Source organism: Lissotriton vulgaris, chromosome 6 (assembly GCF_964263255.1).
Source record: "Lissotriton vulgaris chromosome 6, aLisVul1.2, whole genome shotgun sequence".
In the NCBI taxonomy this organism is placed as follows: domain Eukaryota; kingdom Metazoa; phylum Chordata; class Amphibia; order Caudata; family Salamandridae; genus Lissotriton; species Lissotriton vulgaris.
Genome location: NC_141694.1, coordinates 1,327,664,289 through 1,327,687,513, shown reverse-complemented (window position 1 = coordinate 1,327,687,513; position 23,225 = coordinate 1,327,664,289). Strand labels below are relative to the sequence as shown.

Here is a 23,225-nt window from a genome sequence, read left to right as displayed (position 1 = left end):
TGCCTTTTCCATGTCAAGTGACACTGCCCGATTGCTCCTGTGATCTCCAGTACACTTCCTCATCAGCTCCAACAACCTACTGATGCTCAAAAAAGTATTTCATTCCGATATGAAACCATTCTTGTCTGTATGGACTAGTGTGCCAACTATTGGCAGCAGCCTATTGGCTAGTACCTCGCCCAACATTTGGAAATCTCAGTTAAGAAGTGCAAATGTTCTGTAGGAGCTTACATTTAGGGGATCTCGCCCTGCCTTTGGGAGTACCACGATTAGGGCTTCCCGGAGGGACTCTGAGAGTGTGCCCGTTTATTTTGTCTCTTCATATATTTCTAGCGGTTTTGGGGTCAGCTACGTGCTATAGGTGGTGTAGTACTTTAACGGGGAAGCCATCTGTCCCTGGAGTTTTGTTCCTCACTATTTGAGCAATACCCACACAGATCTCTTCTCTTTAGAGTGCCTCATCTAGTTCATCCCATTGTAGCTGGATTAGCCAGGAGAGAGGGCGATCCGATAGGAAATCCTGTAGGACGCTGCTTATAACGAGTGACAGTACTCATCAAAAGTGAAATTGATGCCTATTGGGTTATTATGTAATGCCTTTAAAGGTTGAAACAGGAAGAGACGCCATGCAGTAGCCATGCCAACATATTGTCAGCGTGTGCTTCCTCTCTGTGTTGGCGGGCCAGATGTTCCCTGTAGTCTAATTTCCCCAAGTGCTTTAAATGGGCCGGTGCTTAGTACAGGCACTTTATTTTGAGAGGGAGAGTACCTGCACTTCTCAAGAGTCACATAATACTTTTAATTGGAGAGTACTGGTACTTCTCAGAAACAAGCAGTTACTCTGGTACAAAGTACATGCTTTTCTATTTTTCCATTTCAAACACTGCCCAAGCGGGCTTTTTTTTCGGCATGTGTACGTCTCAGGTTCTGCAGTATTGTGTTATTGTGAAGCAAGAAGGTGTCACCGGGCAGCTCTCTTATGCCACTGAGGGCTTATTCATTCTTTGTAAACCTTTACAAATATATATATATATATATATATATTTTAAAGAGGAAAACTGTTGCTCCCTTATAAGCACAAGTGTAGGTGTGTGTGTGATGTATACAGTAATCCTTTTCTTAAATAAGGCATGTAGGTATACTGTGTCAATCTAGCTAACACGGCCTGTCTGGTGGGTCTATATATAAAAGATCAAACTCTTCCATTAGAGTCAACATAAAATAATTTTATTTAACTGCACCATTAACATCATAACATTTACAATGTTCAGGAAAGACAATAAATACGCCAGATAAAGATTAACCAGTTTAAAGTGTATGCATATATATATATATTTATATATATATATAGAGAGAGATTTTTGTTTAAATTAAAATATGTAAATGTACACAACATTTCATGGCATACAATTCGAGTCCTTGGGCAGTCTAGAAAGCTTATGTGCCATTCATTTTCATGAAGTACCAGGGGGAAAAGTGCCACTTCGGGTTATCGAGCAAGAGGTGAATAAAACAGAAAACATTACCACGAAATACCATATACATTTATGGCAATATTTGATCTTATTTTTATCCACATAAACGTTGATAAACACATTTTCAAATAGGCATCATTTTGCAAAGAGCCTCTTCTTTGCTGGCAGAAATATTTATTGGCTGCAACTTTTAAAACTTGACTGGGTAACAAAATACAACAGTTCAGTGCAGTGCAGTGCAATAATTTGCATAAGATTCACCTCTTACAGGGCTTTACTAAGTGATTACCATTTAAGATGGGCTACGACTTCAAATGCCCACCTCATGCCCCAACTCTTGCTGCACTACGCCTTCCTCAAAGTAATTTCACAGAAACCACTTAAAGTAAAGTTTGTAGTTGATTGTGGTTAGAGCAATCGGTCATTAATTCCCTTAGGGCACCTATTTTACTCCCATTCTTTTGTTCCTTCATGGTAGTGCAGTTGTACAAGGCAATGCGGACGGGTATCAAATAACTTATGATAGTGTAAGGATGCTATTGGCTGCGCCTACGTGTTTTTTGATTCATATTATAGTTTATATGTGTTCCCTGTAACTAAAAAGTACCAGTAAGATACAGAGTACAGTCTGGTGATGCAGGAAGTGCCATTCCTCAGTTCTAGGCAATCGGCTGGAAGGAACACACAATTCACTGTTCTTGAGCAACATGTTCATTTCATTTGATTGTGTATACGAATGCCTATATGTATAAGGCATAACATCTACAGGTTTCTGAGCAGTCCAGCCTGTCTGTGTGTGAGAAAGATATTTAGTAAATGTGTGTGTATGTGTGTGTGTGTGTGTGTGTGCGCGCACACGCAAGCGTTTAAACTTTTTTACATGAACTTCTTTGGGGAGTATTAATCAAACACTGCCTCTACCACAGTTCCATCTCAGTATCACAAAATATCTTTCTTTCAACATAAAAAAACAAAATAAGTAGCTGTAACTCGTATTAAGCATAGTTAATACCTAATTCAAGGAGTACTACTGTTTACTGCTGCGCTAGTGGCTCCACACTTTTGAGGTCTTCGAAACACTCAGTAGATCTAAGACGTTTGTCTGGTTTTCATCTGTAGGTTCCCTTTTTGTTTCTTGATTAACTATGCCTGTTGGGGCATCCCAATGAAGCGATGCAGTCTGTGTGCACTTGTTCTTTCTGCTCAATCTGTTCTCTTGTCCTTTGCATTTGTGGTCCAGTTTCATGCATCCTTTGTGCTCATAACTCTAGGACTTTGTTATGTCTTTAAGAGTGATCACCGCAGACTTCTTCCTAGAATCCGTTTCCACTTTTGCATCTGACATTATTTGTTGAATAATTGTGTTTCTATGCTTCTGTAGCTGTTATTCTTTGTGCAGTGCATTCGGAGTCTTTTTGTTCCTTCTCTGTGTAGTCTGCTTGTTTCCACTACCGTTTCTTTCTTCTTTCTTCTACTCTTTGTGTCTGCTTCTGCTTTTGTTTACCTACATAGTTGTTTCCTTTTTTACACAGAATTCTGCATTTCTCTCCATGCACTGCCCTCTAATTTCTTCTGCATTTTATTTTCTGCTCTTTCATACATTCTGCCACGGATTGCAGAATCGACAATTAGGAGCATTTGTTGTTACCACCTGGTATGTTAAAAGAGAAAAAAAACAAAGAGCCCCAAAAACAGGTATCTCCAATTCACCCCTACATGTGGGAATGACCAAAAGGCTTCCCTGCAGAAACTCAGTTCCTTAAGTATTTTTTAAAAATAAAAAATCTCTTAAGAAATGGGGTGAAAGGTTTTCAGAGCAGGGTGCCTGAATCACCTCATATAGATGTCTTCCAACCATTTCTCATCATTGTGGTCTACGCTATCCTCATCTTCAATTGGTTCTTCGGTTTCAAGAGGGTTAGGGACCAAGAACTCTGGCTTGGGAACTGGCTTGATATGAGACTTCATTCCGAACTTGCGTTTGATCAGATGGAATTGATCTTTGACGTAGTGATAGAAGGCATACTCGTACTTCATGCGCTGGTAGAGCACCTGCAGTGCTTCGGGAGAAGGGATGGTCTTTTTCACGGTCACAGTTAGATTTCCCAGTTTTCGGTGCTCTGTAAAAAAAAGAAAAAAGTACTTTAATCAGAAGTATCAAAGCAGAACCTTTGAACTCACTGCCAACTTTTGCTTTGCACACCACCATTTCCTTTTTTTTAGGAGGAGGGCTAATCATGTTACATCATCGGACCTGAATAAGGGTTTGCAGGGTACAGGGGGTCAAAGAAATACCATATCTTAAATTACTATTTCCGGTTGGTATTTCATCTCTTGTACCACATTTAATATTTTCAAACCAGGAATGGGGAAGAACATGTTGCTCCCGTAATCAGCGAGCCCTATCCTGCGGGAGATTCAGAAATTCTGTCTCTGCCATCTCTGCACACAGATTCCATTAGCTCAAAGCAGATGGAAACAGAACTGAAGTTACTGTTTGCAAGTCTGCACCAAGTCACCTCATACTCATGCAGCGTTGTATTTATTGAGAATAACCACTCCTTGTGAGTCTTAATTGGTCTTTTGGGACCAGATGTACGATCCTCAGTGTTTGCCACTAGCAAATGACCAGCCTCAATCAGGGCCGGACTGGGAACTGAAAGCAGTCCTGGCAAATGTTGCCAGACCAGCCCCCGTCTGGCGCGCAGCGAGCGAGGCCAACCCCTACTAGAGGGGTTTGGAGGGGTTCTCCCCCCTAGAAATTCTTGGAAAACGACAGACCAAAATAGTGAATTTTACAGCACTATTTTCATCACATATTCAACATGGTGTGAAACAGAATAAGATGACAAACAAAGAAGAGAGTCAAGAGACTACTTCCTAGAACATGCTCAGAGATCGCACAGTACAGACAGGGTGAAATCACAACTTACAGACTCCTTGGCTAGGTGTCAAAGAGTGTCAAATTGCATACAATGCTGCCCAGGACTCTTTATGGGGCCGTACAGTGATGATCACAACACCCTTCAAGCAACTCTTGTCTTTTCAACAAAAAGTGCTATGCGTTTTAGGCTTTTTTTTAAGACTGTTTCAACGTCATAACTTTACAGCATAAAAACTACATTCTGATATTCTTTTTTGTATTTTCAATAAATTGTCACTCACATTGTCACTCAAACATTAAATTGGAGCTAAGAGGGAATAAGGAAAGGGTCGCCCTCCACTCTAAACATGTAATTCAACTACAGACCCAATCCAACGGCGTCAAGATATATCAGTGACTATGAAAGAGGGCCAGTCACAACATACTGCTCCCAGACACTCTCTTATACACGTTATAAGGAGGTGATGCACTGTACTACGCCTGCGTTAAAAAACACACCTGTTCTCCCCGTCAGCACCACAGAACAGCACAAGTTGTGACCCAAAACAAAAGTTGGTCGCAAGAGTCCTCACCTAGTGTTGGACTAAGCTCTTAATAGAGAAAAAAAATGTGCGATAAGCAAGAGACGCCTCACGGAAACACCACCAACGGGGTAACTGGTATGCAATTTCCAGACAGGCCCCTGTCTCATCATCGGTAGTCACTTGCTTCTCAAAAGAAATAAGAAGAAAGGAAAGAGGTGTCCAAAACAAACAACAGAAAATGTGACAAACAGTGGAGAGCAGAAAAATCTGCTGGTGACAAACACACACATAAAACTGAGTGCCTAAAAACACAGCACACAAGTCCCTTAACCAACTTTATTCATAGGGAGGTGATAGTGTGCTGTTTATATTAAAAAGGCTGGTAGCTATTCATGCATACCATTACCTAATGTAGTAAATGTAAGGGGGGTCCCCGTGGAAGAAGAATACGAACAATACCAATTAAAAATTACAAAAGAAACTGAGGTGATGGTTCAAGAGCAAGAGAATGTTGTCATTTATTCAACAACATAACATGAAAATTTCGTGAAACATCATTGCAAACATTACAAGAAAAAATGAAGAAATCAGAAAAATGAAAAGGCCCCAATATGGGAAGGGGAAAGGGAAGAGTGCTCAAAAGTCGTGAAAAGGTTAGGAGTAATACACAGATTTGTAGATAACGTATGTCAATACATAAATCCAAAAGGAATTAGGAATTATTCCAAAAACCAAACAGGCCCATATAAATTAAGGCCAATCTTGCAAAAGCACTTCCAGTAAGGGCGTTCAACGGTCACAAAAGTAATTTAATGTGAAACAGGGATGTGCCGGATGTCCAAAAGTGGAGAGGCGTCGACGTTTCGACCCCTTTGTGTAGGCTAAATTCAGTCCTTTGCCGGGGTCTTCATCAGGACCGTTGTAAGAAGGGGAGGGACGAAAGGGGGCCGTCCTGTCTAAAAATTAAAAACCAATATTAGGAATCGGTAGTTAAGGGTAAGAGCTAACACAGTCACTGTCCTGTACACCCTAAGGGTAGCTTAATTAAAGATAAACTGTTACCATGTAGTCTGGGTCAGAAGGACCTCCAGACTGGAGGGACCACGAGTTGAGTAAGTAACAAATCAAACTCAAACCCATCCAAAAGCATTTGAATGCACAACTTGTTAAAAAGAGGGAGACATTAGCCAACTATGTTCGCTTAAAAGGGTGAATCACAACAGTACTCAGTTAAGGAAACCGGTACACTACCGGTTTTTAATCGTGGTTTTGAGGAAAATCCGTCTACTAGATTCCGGAATATTAACTTGCCACAGAAACTCAGCAGTGACTTCTAGATCATAGCTTTCAATTTCAAGAAGAGCCCACCCTCCCTTTTGCAATCTCCCACATAAGATACCTCTAGCAACTCAGGAAGTTTCTTTGGACCAAACAAAAGAGATTAATTAGCAATTACATTTTGTAATAAAAGGTTTTTCGAAGCATCATGGAAAACGTTGAAGTAAAGCTAAGAAATTAGGTACTTAAAATATTTGTAGATCTAGGCATTCACCAAAGACAAATTTCACCAGGATCTGAAATCCTACTTTATTTCTGACAAGAGGCCCTCAAATGTAGGTGAAATGTGACTGAGGTCGTTCCTTTAATCTGATTCCCACATTATCGAACAGCCTAATATGTTACCAATCTTTTCAAATTTTTGAATACCTTAGAAATCTAAGCATTAATTAAAATGTCTTCTGTTTTGTCCATTTTATAACCTGAGATTTTGGAGAACGGATTCATTACTTTAAAAAAGTTTGTCATTCACAGCTACAATATGTGGATTATAAGATGGAGGCTATTAGCAGGAACATGTGTTACCGAAGAGCTCAGCTCAAAGGGTTTTTGGGCATTTGATGAAGCACAACACAGGTTTAACATGAGAGAAGGGCATTTTCTGCAGTATACTAATTTGGTCAAACCAGCGAGGTTGATATGGGGGCGGGGCTCAGAGCAACCCAAGGAGTCATCTTTACTAGATATCCAAACAAATAGCCAAATGGGCCTCAGAGAGGTTATCATTGCTCCACAGAGCCCTGAAGGAAAATTGCCTTCAGCCTCCACTGGCATTTAAGGCCTAGTGGGATCTGGATTGTGAGACTGTGTTAGTATGAGAGTAGTGAAATGCCAGCCTAACTGTTGAGAAAACAACAGGCAAGTCCACTTTTCAATACTTATCTTATAGATTCTGCCATAGGGAAGACTGGATATCTGCTATTCTGCACACAACATACCCTGAATAACTGGTCTCATGTCTGGGAAGCCATCTCAGTACAAGCTAAAAACACATGGTCTGGGAGTGCCAGGTGATACAAACCTATTGTTCAAACAATGGAAATGGTGACTGAAGGCATATGAAGGAGCAAGGTTTCATATGTAAAGAAACTTGCTTGGACTCAGCCCTCTCAAAATAACATATAACTGATTAATCAACATGTTTTGTATTACTAATGATTGCATTACACAACATTTGTAGTATCTAGGGGGAGCTTTCCATTGTGCTTTTACTAACAGTAACCCGAGTGTCCTAAAATGGCCGCCGAAAACGCGGGAACATTTCTGCGCATGCGTCTGCCACATCCACGTGATGTGACGTCTTGCTACTTTTGGTGGTAAATCTTTGCAGCTGCGCACTAGTGCCAAGATGGCCACTTCATGTCTTACACATTAATGCACCGGCTACTGCTTCAACTAAATTTTGTTTGTTCTGCTTAACTATTAATGCTATAGTTAAATTAAAGTAATGGGGATAGAGTAGAAATAAGTGGTATACAGTGCATTCATTTATTTTCGCATTCTAATGTCTCTCTTTGACATTATTTATAGCTCGTATTTGGGCCTGAAGGATGACTTGTAACGCCATATTGAATCTGCACTGCGCATGAACCAAAAGTACTGAAAGTCCTCGAGCAGTGGCATTGAACTGATGCCAATGACAGACTCGCCTGTGGTGCGCATGAGAACCTGACCCTATGACCAGCAAAGAGGAAGACAACTTGCAAATTTGTTTTAGCAATGTATACTAAATTGAAATAATATTGCTGGGTGGAATAAAAGTGCACATGAAAGAAAATTTATGGACGGGAACATTGATCAACTTTATTGAATGAAATGGCTTCATACTGGTATGGTGTGATGACCTCTCCTCGCCTTTCTGACCAATCAAATGAAGGGAATACACATATTTGCATCACTGGGTGGTGGTACATTGCCCTGGACATTAGTATAACTAAGGTAGGCTTAGTCAGTTAGATTGTCCGACTTGTCACAGACCTGTCACTGACCCAATGTACGCTGAAGGAGAATCGAGAGCAGAGTGCTTAGAAGAATCAGGAGTTTTGCAGAGGGAGAAGATTCGATGACCCAGTCGGGGTCCGACTGTTAGCCGCAGAGAGGGGTGTGACGTTAGCGTTGCACTTAGCTGAGGTTACCTGTCCTGACCTGCATCTGTCCTGTCCTGCTGATATCTGTTTTTGTCGGGAGCCCATTTCACTTTGTCCCAGCCCGTGGCCAGGGTTGGTCCTCGCACCATTCTAGGTAAATATAATCTGTGTGGGTATGTCCTTGTACTGTTTCCCTTTTTCACCCTTCCATGGTACCAATGTCTAAAGGTTCATCTTTAAACTCTTGCAGAACTTTTGCTTTAATAATTATTTTCCTTCTTGAAAGAAATTTAAACTCATTTGTGTGGTGTATGATTCACAAGACATTGCATAGATAAAGTGTTTAAACTTTCTCCGTCAGTGGTTATTTCAAAAAAGTAAATGTTATATTACTACCTATTATTCTAATATCCCTTTCGATCCATAGGACTTAGGGATCCATTAGGATGGCGGGCGGATGGCCCAACGCTAGGCCGGCGGTGGGCGAACCGCCTGCCATTCCTGCAGAAATGACCCCGCCATATTAGAATGGCTGGGGGGGGGGGGGGTCCACGGCGGACGGAAAGACCATCCGCCGCCTTTCCGCCCCGGTCGCCTGCGACCGGGGCGGAAAAGGCTGCAATATGGTGGCACCGCCAGCCATATTACAATGTGCTGTGCTGTTTTTGATGCCTTTCCGACATGGCAGGCACATGGCAGGCACATCCTAATAGCCCGTGGATAAGGTAGCAAAGGCCCAAGGATTTCAAGGCTTTAGACAACACTTAAATAAGTGTGGTTAGTTGGTGGATGGAGACACACTCGAAGCTCTGGACCTCTTGGGCTTCAGTTTTGGGGAAACAGATTCGAGAAGTTGTGAGTGTGATCTCCACATAAGATTAGTTTAGTTTGTCAGGATTAATATCCGTTTCTTTCAGTTCGTAATATGAGGGACAGAGACAATTCTGTTTGCAGCAAGGTTTCTTTATTTTTATTCAAACGACAAGGACAGCCGACACGTGTTTCGCCCCCTCTTGGCGATTTGCGCCGGGGCTTTCTCAAGGCTAAATGGGTTAAGTCAAATCCAAGGTTCCTGTATCATGATTTGTACATTGTCCATATAAAAATATAGTTCTTCAATAAAAACATTTCTTATCAGGCTATTGCCTCCGTTCCTAAGATCTTCCCGGCATGGCGATCCCTGCGTCAGGTCCTTCCGCTAGGCCGGCGGTGGGCGAACCGCCTGCCATTCCTGCAGAAATGACCCCGCCATATTAGAATGGCTGGGGGGGGGGGTCCACGGCGGACGGAAAGACCATCCGCCGCCTTTCCGCCCCGGTCGCCTGCGACCGGGGCGGAAAAGGCTGCAATATGGTGGCGATGTCTGTGTGACACCGCCAGCCATATTACAGTGTGCTGTTTTTGATGCCTTTCCGACATGGCAGGCACATGGCAGGCACATCCTAATAGCCCCCACGGGACCCCCGCCCTTATGGCAGGCGGTCCCTTGTACCGTGAAGATGGCGGGCGGGCAAAGTCCGCCCGCCATCCTAATGGGGGCCTTAATGTACAGGTGACAAGGATTTGGTAAGTTATGGTGTACAGGTATGAGTACTAAAGTGAAAAAAAATTCTGATAGACAGGCAAGTTAAGCCAGGATTACCGGTCAAGGTGTGAATGTTTTTGGGCCCAGGTGAGTTTGGTAAACTGAGCTGGTAATTCCGTGTGCGCTATCACCTGGTTCAGCTAACTATTAAATGTTATGTACTTGGCTTGCATCCATGCCTCACAAAGAGGAAGATAAAACAATTCTATATGTATGTACTAGCATGTTAAAGTCTCGAACGGCAATTGCTATCCATTAGCTTCACCCAATAGGCCCTTGTTTGGCATTATGTTGGGATGAAGTAAGAGAATGGACAGTAGTGGAGGATTTGCAAAATCTCTGATCTTGTAGAGACCCTAAATCCAGAGAAGAAATTAAACAAGTTGATATTCTGGATGTAACTGTCGTTATTTCTGGTATATTACTCGTCTTATTTGACATGCTAATGCCTTTGTTTTTCTTTTTCCTTAAACAGCTGTCTGTTCTTTGTGCTGTTTTATATTTGTAAAAAATATGTGATAAAAATAAGTTTATTATAATCTATTATTCAAGGGCAAGGAAGAGAATCTGATTGTCTGTGGATAGAAGGATCTTAATTGGCAGCAATGTCATAACAGGAAGATTTTGATAACAAAGAAAGGTGCAGGATTCATAGACACTCTAGCCAATACAAGGTAATATATTCTCAGTGCAATGAACACTACAGAAGTATTCCTCACTGGAAGCCAGTTCAAAAATAGCACTACGTAAGACCTCAGCTTCTCAATTCATATCTCTTAGTTTGTTAAGTCATCATATTACCTCCTTCTCAGTATTTCTGGAAAAATTAGAAAGTGCATACCACAAGTCTTTGATTAGCATCCACCTACTCAAAAGACATATATGTCCCAAGAGAGGACATATATTCCTCTGGTTCAATTCTATTGGAAGAGTTATGCGATTGCATTATATGGTAGGGCTTTAAGCTTTGCAGTAATCATTGTTTTAGCCACAAAAATCAGGCAATTATCTTTAGTTCCCTTTATTATTGGACAAGGTGTTTAAAAAGGTGTTCTTCAGCATTTACAAAGATTAGTAGTGCCCCTGAGATTGACAGACTCCTATTTAGGAAGCAAAGTGCTTGTCAACATAGTTTGAGCATTACCCTTTGAGTCTTCAAGAGCAAAATTCAGAATTCTGAAATTTTTAAAAAACTTTAAGAAGTCTGATGAATGGTATGGAAGTATTTCTTAGTTTTAGAAATGTATGTAACAGATTTATTCTGCTAAATCGAATAAACAATAATGCCAGTATCCAGTTGTGTGAATACAGCCTGATAATAAAGAGTTTCTGGTGAGACTGTGTAGTCCAAGGAAAGTTTATGTTGTGACAATTCTGGGATGCTAAACCATTTAAAACGGTTGTTCCAAATTGGTTTTTACTATGTACCAATAGTCTTCAATCCTACCTCTCTTTGAAAGAGATGTTTACTCCCTAACGCCATAGAAATCAAATGAATGTGTGGATAATCAAGACAAAAATTAAGTATTTGCATTAGCCTTTGTTTCCAGCTTCGCCCAGAAAGCGGCTACCCATAAGAAGTCTAAACATGTTGGACTAAGACACATGTACAAAAATTTGTGAACACTATCATTTTGATAACGATGTTTATAATTTAGGGAGATGGATAAATTATTCCATAACCTATTATATTTTTTTGTTAAACAAGTTATGCTGTTTTCCAGGTACCAAAAAAGTACACTCAGTTCCACAGTGTCACAAGTAATACCACCTTTCATAGACATAAAATATTCAATTGGCTAGATCCAGCCCATAATAATTCCATCATTTAACCCAGATCTTCCCATGTTTCTGTGGGTAACCTCTACCAACATAAATATTTTTTGGGGTTGAGAACATCAGTCCACCCCATTGCCAATCAGCAACTGAGGGGTGGTTCGGGGTTTCCATTTCTGGGCAATGTCTCACTTGGCGATCAGTGGGGCCACCCCAACGGACATGTGCTCCACTCTTGGGCCACCAAGGTCTTCCAGCAAGCCCAGTAGAGCAACCCTAGGGGAAAGGTCTAGTGGCTGGCTTAGGACTGATGACAGCTCTTGCACAATCTTTCATCCGTATCCTTCAGTCACAGGACAGGACAGGACCAGACCATATCAAAATAATCTGCGTCTCGTGTGGGGCAGTGGAAGCAGGTAGCCTGGGAAATATTACCATGTTGGAGAAGTCCCATGAGGGTCATATAGGTTAGGGGAAGATAGTGGAACTGGATGCAACTGAGTCATGTGCAAATAGAAAGTTCCAGGGGGAGGCCATCCAAGCCTCTCTCTAGTCTCTGTCATCCAGTTCACTGACCCATACCTAACACCTCTCTTTTAGTCTGGTAAATCAATTTGGGGCATTATTGACTAGGGGTCGATTTATCTGTGAGTTTGCACCTCTGATGAGCTTCAACATGAACAGTTTGACCTTCAGAAGGCTGAATTCAGGAATGTTCATGTCAGGGGGAATGTTAGGTGTAAGAGCAAGTCACAGTTGTAGGTATTCGTGAACCTGGGTATGAAAGAGTTGACATCGTATACGGCTGCCTGACCAGACGACTCCATGTTGGGTGATTCCTATCCTGCCCCAGTTTGTGATCCCATACAGGTCCATTGTGTGGTGTAGCCACTTCCCCTGTCATAGGGTCAACTACATCAGGCTGCGATTCCAACTCGTGAGGCGAGACACCGTTCTCCAATTCAGGAAGATCAATCAAGTGATTTTTGAGAGGGAGCAGGGGCTTGGGGCCCATTATAAAATTCCCATTGTCTTATCTAGTTCCAGGAGGACCAGTTTACTCATTAGTTTGGGTTATCCCCACCCCCATTGAGCCATTCATTAATAACTATCATCTGTGAGACCCTTTAGTAACAATTTACGTCTGCCATTCACATGCCTCCATTGTATGGAGACTGTCGACAGTGGATATATGATGTTACAACGCGTACTTTTAGCACGCATACCATTACAACGGATTTTTTACAACGCAGGTCATTTTACAACGGATACCCTTACAACGCAATACACTACAACGCACATACTATTACAACGCATGCCATTACAACGTAAGTATAGGTAAGTATATATATATATTTTAAATAATTATTTTTGTAATATTTAATTTAATTATTCATTATTATATTTTAAATAATTATTTTTGTAATATTTAATTTAATTATTCATTATTTAATCATTAAATAATTATATTAATGAAATTAATTTAAATTTTATTATTTGTAAATATATATTAAAAACACCCCTGTACCCCAAAACCCAAACCCAGCCCTTAAACCTAAAAATACCCCTGTACCCCAAAACCCAAACGCAGCCCTAAAACCTAAAAATACCCCTGTACCCCAAAACCCAAACCCAGCCCTTAAACCTAAAAATACCCCTGTACCCCAAAACCCATACCCAGCCCTAAAACCTAAAAATACCCCTGTACCCCAAAACCCAAACCCAGCCCTAAAACCTAAAAATACCCCTGTACCCCAAAACCCAAACCCAGCCCTAAAACCTAAAAATACCTCTGTACCCCAAAACCCAAACCCAGCCCTAAAACCTAAAAATACCCCTGTACCCCAAAACCCATACCCAGCCCTAAAACTTAAAAATACCCCTGTACCCCAAATCCCAAACCCAGCCCTAAAACCTAAAAATACCCCTGTACCCCAAAACCCATACCCAGCCCTAAAACCTAAAAATACCCCTGTACCCCAAAACCCAAACCCAGCCCTAAAACCTAAAAATACCCCTGTACCCCAAAACCCAAACGCAGCCCTAAAACCTAAAAATACCCCTGTACCCCAAAACCCAAACCCAGGCCTTAAACCTAAAAATACCCCTGTACCCCAAAACCCAAACCCAGCCCTAAAACCTAAAAATACCCCTGTACCCCAAAACCCAAACCCAGCCCTAAAACCTAAAAATACCCCTGTACCCCAAAACCCAAACGCAGCCCTAAAACCTAAAAATACCCCTGTACCCCAAAACCCAAACCCAGCCCTAAAACCTAAAAATACCCCTGTACCCCAAAACCCAAACCCAGCCCTAAAACCTAAAAATACCCCTATACCACAAAACCCAAACCCAGCCCTAAAACCTAAAAATACCCCTGTACCCCAAAACCCATACCCAGCCCTAAAACCTAAAAATACCCCTGTACCCCAAAACCCATACCCAGCCCTAAAACGTAAAAATACCCCTGTACCCCATAACCAAATACCACTAAAAATGATTTAAAAAAATATATAAACGTACCTATAATAATACTTACGATGTAATGGTATGCGTTGTAATAGTATGTGCGTTGTAGTGTATTGCGATGTAAAGGTATGCGTTGTAAAATGACCTGCGTTGTAAATGTATGCGTGGTAATGGTATGCGTTGTATAAAATCCGTGGTAACAGTTGTATACCGTCGACAGTTAGGAAAGGCGATCTGTGCACTCACATTGATGCAGGAAAAGGGTCTGGTCACACTAAAGTTTCAAAACACAGCAACCACTGCCCACATGTGATACACCCAGGGATCAATATCAGGCCGCTGCTTAGTATGAATGGATGCTTGGTGGATCCCTCAGGCACTGTTGCCAACAGGCTTAGGCCTCTATATTCACTGTAGATTAGCATGATGCCATGGTTAAAATAAAACTAATGAAAACAGCTTTTTTTAGCCACTGACCCAGGGCTGGAGCACATGTCAATTTACCTTACAGGGGAAAGTCCTGTCTCAAACGCTATCGAAACCCCTATGAACATGTGTCAGTGCAGTTTTCAAGAAATGAGGAAACTTGTTTGTAATCAAGACATAAATTACATACAGCAATGTAACGTGAATTTTACAGTGAAAAGAATAAGGCGGAGGCTTAAACGGGAAATAGTCATTTATCAGGAGTCCTGTTATACCCTACTTAGTTTTATACCATTTATTCTAGCCCTGCCGCCTCTAGCTGCTCAGCCAGAGTGTTAGTTGGTCATAGAATGCTGGTGTACCTGTGATGTGTGAAATGCCTGGGTGTCTGAGTGGATGAGTGTTGGCAGTTAGAGATGGGCTGAGCTGCTCAACAAGTCCACTGTGGAAAAGCTCGAAAAGACATGTTTTGCAGTGGGACATGAATTATACTTGGTGATGTCGAAGAATATGTAAAAAATCAACAGAAGGAACGTGGAGGTTTTTCTTAGAGAGACTTAATGAGCACACCTTCCTTCCACTGGCATAAGCAAGGAGGTATCGGTTTCAACCCACGGCAGTTGCTACTTGTCTGGATATCGCTGGTTTGTGACTCAATCAGTGGAACAAAGCCTAAGGAGCAGGGTAAAGTTCACAAGTTTAACTGGGCATGACAGCCTGCAGACTACAGTCAGAGAACTTCTCCTCCAGCAACTTCCCCACAGATACTTCTCTTTACAGATACTGGAGTTCATTATCGACTTCAGATATATAAATCGCATATTGCGTTGTCTTATACCAATAGAAATACTTTGTATAGAATACTTGGCATTAATTGTTAATCATATGATAATGGTAAAACAAATCATGTTGCAGGAAAATACATATGATCCATTTTGCGAAGCTTTTTCTGTGGATAATTGTGCTTTGCTCCTGACTTAGGTGTGACCTACTCCAGAATTTCCAGTAGTTTGACATGCTTACCTATGAAAAAGGGTGGGAATCTGATGCAGAATGAGGAAATATATTGTTGACCAAATAGATCAGGACTGCCAGGATTGTTCAGTTTTCCTTTAAAAAAAGGGTCCAAAAATGTCATGCGATGTTGCAGTAAGGATACCCTTTTCAGTCTAATTCACAATTTATGTTGCTAACTTGCAGAAGTGCATTGATCCTTCACCCGTACATAACTTGCAAGTCATCAATCTATCAAGGGTTTATATAGCGAGGCTACTCACCCATAAGGGTTTCAAGGTGCTGAGGGGGTATAGAGTCAAAATATCTACTTTTTAATATCGACTAGACATATTATTGAGTAAAAAATATAGAATGGACATAATATCGACTAGACATAATATAGACTACCAAAATATCGACTAGATAATGTTAATATCGAATAGAATGGACATAATATCGAATAAAAAATATAGAATGGACATAATATTGACTAGACATAATATAGACAACAAAAATATCGAATTTAAGGTAAGTTAATATTAATTTTTATTTTTTGTGTAATATAATTCTGTAGCGGGTTGTGGGTTTATAGGGGAATAGGGTGGGAAGTAATTTAATTATAATTAATTAAATATGTTATTTTATTTATTGTTATTAATTATTAATTGGTAATTAATTAAAATATAATTTGTAATTTATTGTAATTGATTAATTGATAAATATGTTACTTTTATTACATTATTTTCTGTAGTGGGTTGTGTGTTTATAGGGGAATAGCTTGGGAAGTAATTTAATTGTAAGTAATTATATATTTTAAATATTTTTTGTGTCTAATTTTTATTTATTTTTATATTGTAAATTAATTTATTGGTAATTGGTAAATAATTAGTATTAGGAGGTAATTTTTTATTATTAGTTAATTTTTGTTTGCAATTTTAATTTATTAATTAATATATTTAATAACATTTTAAAATATTTTAATTATTTTGTAATTGGTATTAATATTTATGTTATTTATATTTATATATGAAGTATTTACTTTCCCTACTATTGCACTCACTGGAGTGGGAATAGTAATTTTTACCCCTACGCTATCAAACGCTTTCCCTACTGTTGCACTCACTGGAGTGGGAATGGTAATTTTTACCCCTACGCTATCCAACGTTTTCCCTACTGTTGCACTCTCTGGAGTTGGAATAGTAATTTTTAGCCCTACGCTATCCAACGCTTTCCCTACTGTTGCACTCTCTGGAGTAGGAATAGTCATTTTTACCTCTACGGTATCCAACGCTTTCCCTACTGTTGCACTCACTGGAGTGGGAATAGTCATTTTTACCCCTAAGCTATCCAACGCTTTACCTACTGTTGCACTCTCTGGAGTTGGAATAGTAATTTTTACCCCTACGCTATCCAACGCTTTCCCTACTGTTGCACTCACTGGAGTGGGAATAGTAATTTTTATCTCTACGCTCTCCAACGCTTTCCCTACTGTTGCACTATTTGGAGTAAGAATTGTATTTTTGTATCGCTACGTTATCTAACGCTTTCCCTACTGTTGCACTCACGGAGTGGGAATAGAAATGTTTACTCCTACGCTATCCAACACTTTCCCTACTGTTGCACTCTATGGAGTGGGAATAGTTATTTTTACCCCTACGCTATCCAATGCTTTCCCTACTGTTGCGCTCTCTGGAGTGGGAATAGTAATTTTTACCCCTACGCTATCCAATGCTTTCTCTACTGTTGCTCTCTCTGGAGTGATAATAGTAATTTTTACCCTCTCACTATCCAACGCTTGCCCTACTGTTGCACTCTCTGGAGTTGGAATAGTAATTTTTACCCCTACGCTATCCAACGCTTTCCCTACTGTTGCACTCACTGGAGTCGGAATAGTAATTTTTACCCCTACGCTATCCAATGCTTTCCCTACTGTTGCGCTCACTGGAGTGGGAATAGTAGTTTTTAACCTTACGAAATCCAACGCTTTTCCTACTGTTGCGCTCTCTGGAGTGGGAATAGTAATTTTGATCCCTACGCTATCCAACGCTTTCCCTACTGTTTCACACTCTGGAGTGTGAATAGTAAATTTAACCCTCTCGCTATCCTATGGAAAAAATATTGTATATGTTTTGATAATAATATGTATATATATATATATATATATATATATATATATATATATATGTTTTAAAATTATCTTTTTTTATAGTTAATTATTTATTAATTTTAAGTTCATTTAAGTATTTTAAGTATGTTTAAATTAACTATATTTATTATTATATTACTTTAAAATTACTTTTAAGATATTTAAAAAATTCGATATTTTGACTCGATATTTTTGTACTTACCTGTTTGTAGATTGGAAGTCGATATTCTGGCATTCTATATTTTTACATTGATATTTTGGCAAGTCGATATTTTGACCTTCGATATTCTGTCAGTGATCCGCTGAGGGGAGTCACGGGGGCTAATGAACTGTCTGGGTGCAGGGGTTCAATTGAAAAGCCAGATCTTGAGATCTTTCCTGAATTGGGTTAGCGACGGGGATTGCCTGAAGTGGAGAGGCAGGGTGTTCCACGTCTTGGCAGCGAGGTAGGAGAAGGATCTTCTTCCGGCTCTGGTCTTGTGGATCCATGGGACGGTGGCCAAGGCTAGTTGGGAGGAGCAAAGGTGTCTGGCGGGTAGGTGGAATGAGAGGCGGTGGTTCAGATATACTGGTCCTGCGATGTGGAGGGCTTTGTAGGCAAGTGTGAGGAGCTTGAAGGGAATTCTTTTATTGGCTGGGAGCCAGTGGCGTTCTCAAAGGTGTTTGGTGATGCGGCTGCGGCGAGGGATGTCGAGGACCAGTCTGTCCGTGGCATTTTGAACATTCTGTAGTTTCCCGAATAGTTTCTGGGTAAGGCTGGTGTAGAGTGTGCTGCTGTAGTGGAGTTTGCTGGTGAAGAGTGCATGGGTGACAGTCTTTCTGGATTCGGTGGGGGTCCATCTGAAAGTCTTTTGCAGAAGGCGGTCGTGCGGAAGCATGATGAAGATACAACGTTGATATGCCAGTTCTTTGTGAGCGAGGAGTCCAGTTTGATGCAGAGGTTACGTGTGTGGTCCTTTGGGGTGGGGTTGGCAATGTGGCGGGCCACCAGGAGTCATCCCAAGCTGAGGTTTTGGGCCTCAAGATTAGTACGTTAGTCTTGTCTGAGTTGAGTTTAAGGCAACTATCTTTCATCCAGATGGCAAATGCCTTCATTACGCTGTGGAAGTTGATTTCGGCGGCTGTGGGTTCGTTGGTAAGGGAGTGGATCAGCTGGGTGTCGTTGGCGTAGGGAATTATGTTGAATCCGTGGTTCCTCATGATGACAACGAGGGGCCATGTAGACGTTGAAGAGATTGAGGCTCAAGGAGGAGCTCATGGGCACTCTGCAGCTGATCTTTGTGGGTTCTGAAAGGAACTGAGGTAGTCTGACTCGCTGTGTTCGGCAGGTGAGGATGGAGTGGATCCAGTCCAGGTCCTTGTCGCGGATGCCAGCATCATGGAGTCTCGCCATAGTCTAGGAGGGAGGGTATTTCATCGGTGGCAGTGAGGAGTGCAGTCTTGGTGTTGTGGTTGCTTCGGAAGCCAGACTTGGAGATGTCCAGGACGTGGTTCACTTCGATGAACATGGAGAGTTGTGCGTTGATGGCCTTCTCGAAGACCTTGGCTGGTAAGTGGAGCAGGGAGATGGGCTAAAGTTCATGAGGTCTATCGGGTCGGCAGATGGTATCTTCGGCAGGGAGTTGACCTCACTGTGTTTCCAGTCATCCGGGAAGGTGGTGGTCTTGATGGAGCAGTTGATCTTGTGGCAAAGCTCTGGGGCGAAGGAGGTGGCTGATCTATGGAAGTTGTGGTACTGGCAAGGGTCTGAGGGGGCTCTGGAGTGGATGCTCTTCATGGTCTTGAGAGTGTCGTCTGTGGTGAGCGGAGTCCAGTTGAGCAGGATCTGTTGGGGTGCGGCATGGTTCGGTGCAGTGGTGTCGGGTGTGGTTAGGAGGGTATTAGGTGTCGAAAACATGGTAGATCTGCCTGATTTTGTGGTGGAAGAAGGTGCTGTGTTTCATCCTGTTCAAAGGCTCAAAAGGTTGCCAGCTGAGTATACTGAAAAAGTCTAGCGATATTGTTTCACCTTTGGGAATATACCGTCTTGCTGAAGGACATATAAAGCTCAACAGTCAATTTGCTTAGAAAGACTAGCGGATATGGCCTTGGATCCGATTATGTTTGGACCAGCAGATAACTGTCCAGGTGAAAAAGATCGTGCGAATGTTGACATAAAGCAGTTTCTCTTTCAATCACACCTGCTATGTAAGACTATTTTTGAGAGAAAACGTAATTTCTATTTAAGATGTGAATACCTGAGATTTCTGATAAAAAAATATATATTTGTGGTGTGAATATTTAATGAATTCTGCTGAAGAGGATTTCTAAGACACAAGTGAGGTAGTTGTTATATTAAAGAAGAAAATTGAATAAGAGAGTAAAGGTTATTAAATAATTCTTACATTTGCGGACTTGTGGTTAAGGGCAATTTTTAAGTCTTTGCATGACCAGGTTATATTCATTCACCAGAAAAAGTACATATAGCTTGTGCATGAAATAAATAATTTACTTAATTTATATATTTTTCACGTTGATGCTTATCTCTGTGGCTAAAGTTGTTACGCTTATGCTATGGGGATGGCGGTACCACATTCTTTGTTAGCTTTTAAATGACAACTGTCAACGTAAATTCAAGAGGTTCATCTATACTTAAGTGTTTTCAATTTTTTAATTTGAAATGTGTGAAAAGCCTTTTATGTGTACATTTGTAACAGCGCTAAAAAAGCTACATATAAGTAAATTAATTTGAATGGAAAAAGTCAATAAGTTAAGATATACCCATTGTGCCAAGAAGGATGCAATCATCAAAGAATGACAACATATTTTTATTTGGGGACTTAAAAAGAAGAGAGATAGCTTGATTTCCTGTCACACTCAAATATTTTGTCTGCTGTAGGTGATTAATGCGGTGTGTCATGGTGCCCTCCTTAGTGACTTCCATCGGTCTTTGCTTCATTTCATACTTTGAGCCTTCACGGGCCGTTGCTGTAGCGCAGCGACTGTGTAATCAGTGCAAAATTTTGAACAAACCGTTTCCCTAATAAAAGTAAAATCAGGAACTGGTGCCTTCGCAAATGGCTAATTTCCTGAAGTGACACGAAAATGAACTGCCTCTCCATGTTATGCTGGGCTCTGAATGTCTAGCTGTACTCTTTTTGATCTAGAAGGTGTCGTCGTGGAAAAAAAAAACGTTTGCCTAAACCTCCATGCAAGCCTTTCTATTGCTATTTGCTGCGAAGTTAGAGCAGTACTGCCACCTTGCGAGATCTAAAGGAAATTCAACCTGTGGATGGGAAGAAAAATTCTATTACAGGACCGGAGGCTTCGGATTATGCTTCTCTTTCTTATATTTGCTACTCACAGCAGCCAATGAAAAACGTTTTGTATGCAAATAAAACTACATTTCCCATGATGCTTGTACATACATCACATCCTGTATAGCCCCATAAGAGCTGCTGTACCCTGTGTCTCCTCCTCTTTCTTTGCTGCTCACGCAGGAAGTTAAGTGCTCAAGATCTATAATATGATGATGATGCATTTGTCTACTATTGCATGTTGATTGTTAATTATTGAGATTGTCATTGTTGTGCTTATGGTTGCACGTAGATCGTGCTACGTTTTTAATTTGCTGTTAGGCATTTGTATGCGCATATCGCGCCGTGGGTTGTGACTTCCCCCACCTCCCTGCCCCCCTCCATTCTTATTTAAGGCTGCGCGTTCATCGCGCTGTTTGCAGAGTAATCTTCTTTTTCAGGTTTACATCGCGCTTTGATTAGTTGACCTCCGGGCGTTGGCAAGCTCCCGCCTGGAGCAGTGGTTGTAGTTGTGGCGCGCTCCCGCTGGGAGCAGTGACTACATTAACACGATCCCCTGCTCGGAGCAGTTAACACAGTGCGCTCCCTACCGGGAGCGGTGAAACACTTTAACGCGAGTGACCTGACCAGGCTTACTTTCACTTCTTGCCGATCACAAAGTACCGCGCTGTCCTCGGCAGCTTAGAGTTACAGGTTTATAGGCCACAGGCTCCCCTCAGGTTTATGCGCTTAATAACATCATTGAGTCAATATGGCCTAGGGGCAAGGTCATGGACCCCTATCCTGAAGTTCAGGGTTCGAACCCTGGTTACACTGTTTGTGTTTTTAAAAGTTACAAATGTGTAGTTTATTTCCACTTTATATTTAAATTTGAATTCATGAAATTTAGGTTTCGGAATTTTTATTTATTTATTTATTCTCAATATTAATGCTGCACTGGCATGTGTGCGTGATAACGCTATTTGATTATGCAGGTTTATAGGCCACAGGCTCCCCTCATGTTTATGCGCTTAATAACATCATTGAGTCAATGTGGCCTAGGGGCAAGGTCTAGGACTCCTATCCTGAAGGCTCAGGGTTCGTACCCTGGTTACCCTGGTTGTGTTTTTAAAAGTTACAAATTTGTAGTTTATTTCCACTTTATATTTAAATTTGAATTCATAAAATTTTGGCTCCGGAATTTTTATTTATTTATTTATTTATTCTCAATATTAATGCTGCACTGGCTTGTGTGTGCGTGATAACGCTATTTGATTATGCCACTCTGGCCCAGAATAAGGTCGCTTCCACGGGGGCGGAGATGTCGTGCTGTTGTTGGCAGCATTAAAAGAGAGTCACTGTGAGACAGTGGTTAAGGTATACATTATTACTCAAAAATGTAGGTGTTCAAATCATGGATTTCGTTGATTATGGTTTTCTGAATTGACCTTACTCCGGTTACTTCCATAGGGTTTTTCTGATCACTGCGCGGTCTCGAGCTTCCCCGCCAAAGGCTTTCCCTAGTAGCCGAGTGCAGTTATGGAGTCATAACGCTCCGGTGTGCGTATCCCAAATTGGGCTACATTTGGGCGATTTGGCCTACGCACGTCGCACGCGTCCCCTGTTTGTTTTGTTTCGAGGTCTCAGTGCCTCCTGCTTTACCTGAGCAGATTTCCTGGTAGCCTCCAGGCTTTAACAATAGGCTGGCCCCCGGAGTGCGCACACGCTCCTTGTATTTTACAATGACTCCGAAGCCCTTTGGGCTGGTATTGTGACTACAGCTTTGCTGAGGAGCCGCTACATTATTAATTTCTCTGTTTTTAGTGTGCACAGGGTTGGCTCCCCCTCTACTCCTCCATTGAGCTGTGCTTTGCACTACTATATATATTGAATATGGATATCCCTTGAGGGGGATGATGGGATATATATATATATATATATGTATATATATATATATGTATATATATATATATATATATATATATATATATATATATATATATATATATCTATATATATATATATATATATATATTGGAGGATGACAACTAACTGATAGGAGCGCAAGAGCCTCCTGACCTAATTATGTTGACACCCAGGTTCTTCCCGTTCTTGTATGGTCAACAGGGCCTCGAGTATGACGTTACCTAACTCAGGGTGACAGGGCTTGATTGACGCCCATTTTCGTTCTGCTACCACAAATCCTTGAGCATGATTTTGTTTTTGTCTATGTACTTATTATCT

At 41.1% G+C, this 23,225-nt stretch overlaps 1 protein-coding gene across 1 annotated transcript in view; it reads right to left on the bottom strand.

The window, feature by feature from the left end:
* Window positions 1-2,929: 2,929 nt before the first annotated feature.
* The window catches only part of UST (uronyl 2-sulfotransferase), a 911,106-nt gene continuing 890,810 nt past the window's right edge, over window positions 2,930-23,225 (bottom strand). The window contains exon 8 of the mRNA XM_086927463.1: window positions 2,930-3,595. Coding sequence (XP_086783589.1) covers window positions 3,306-3,595 — 290 coding nt within the window. The 3' untranslated portion in view covers window positions 2,930-3,305. The remainder of the gene's footprint in view (window positions 3,596-23,225) is intronic.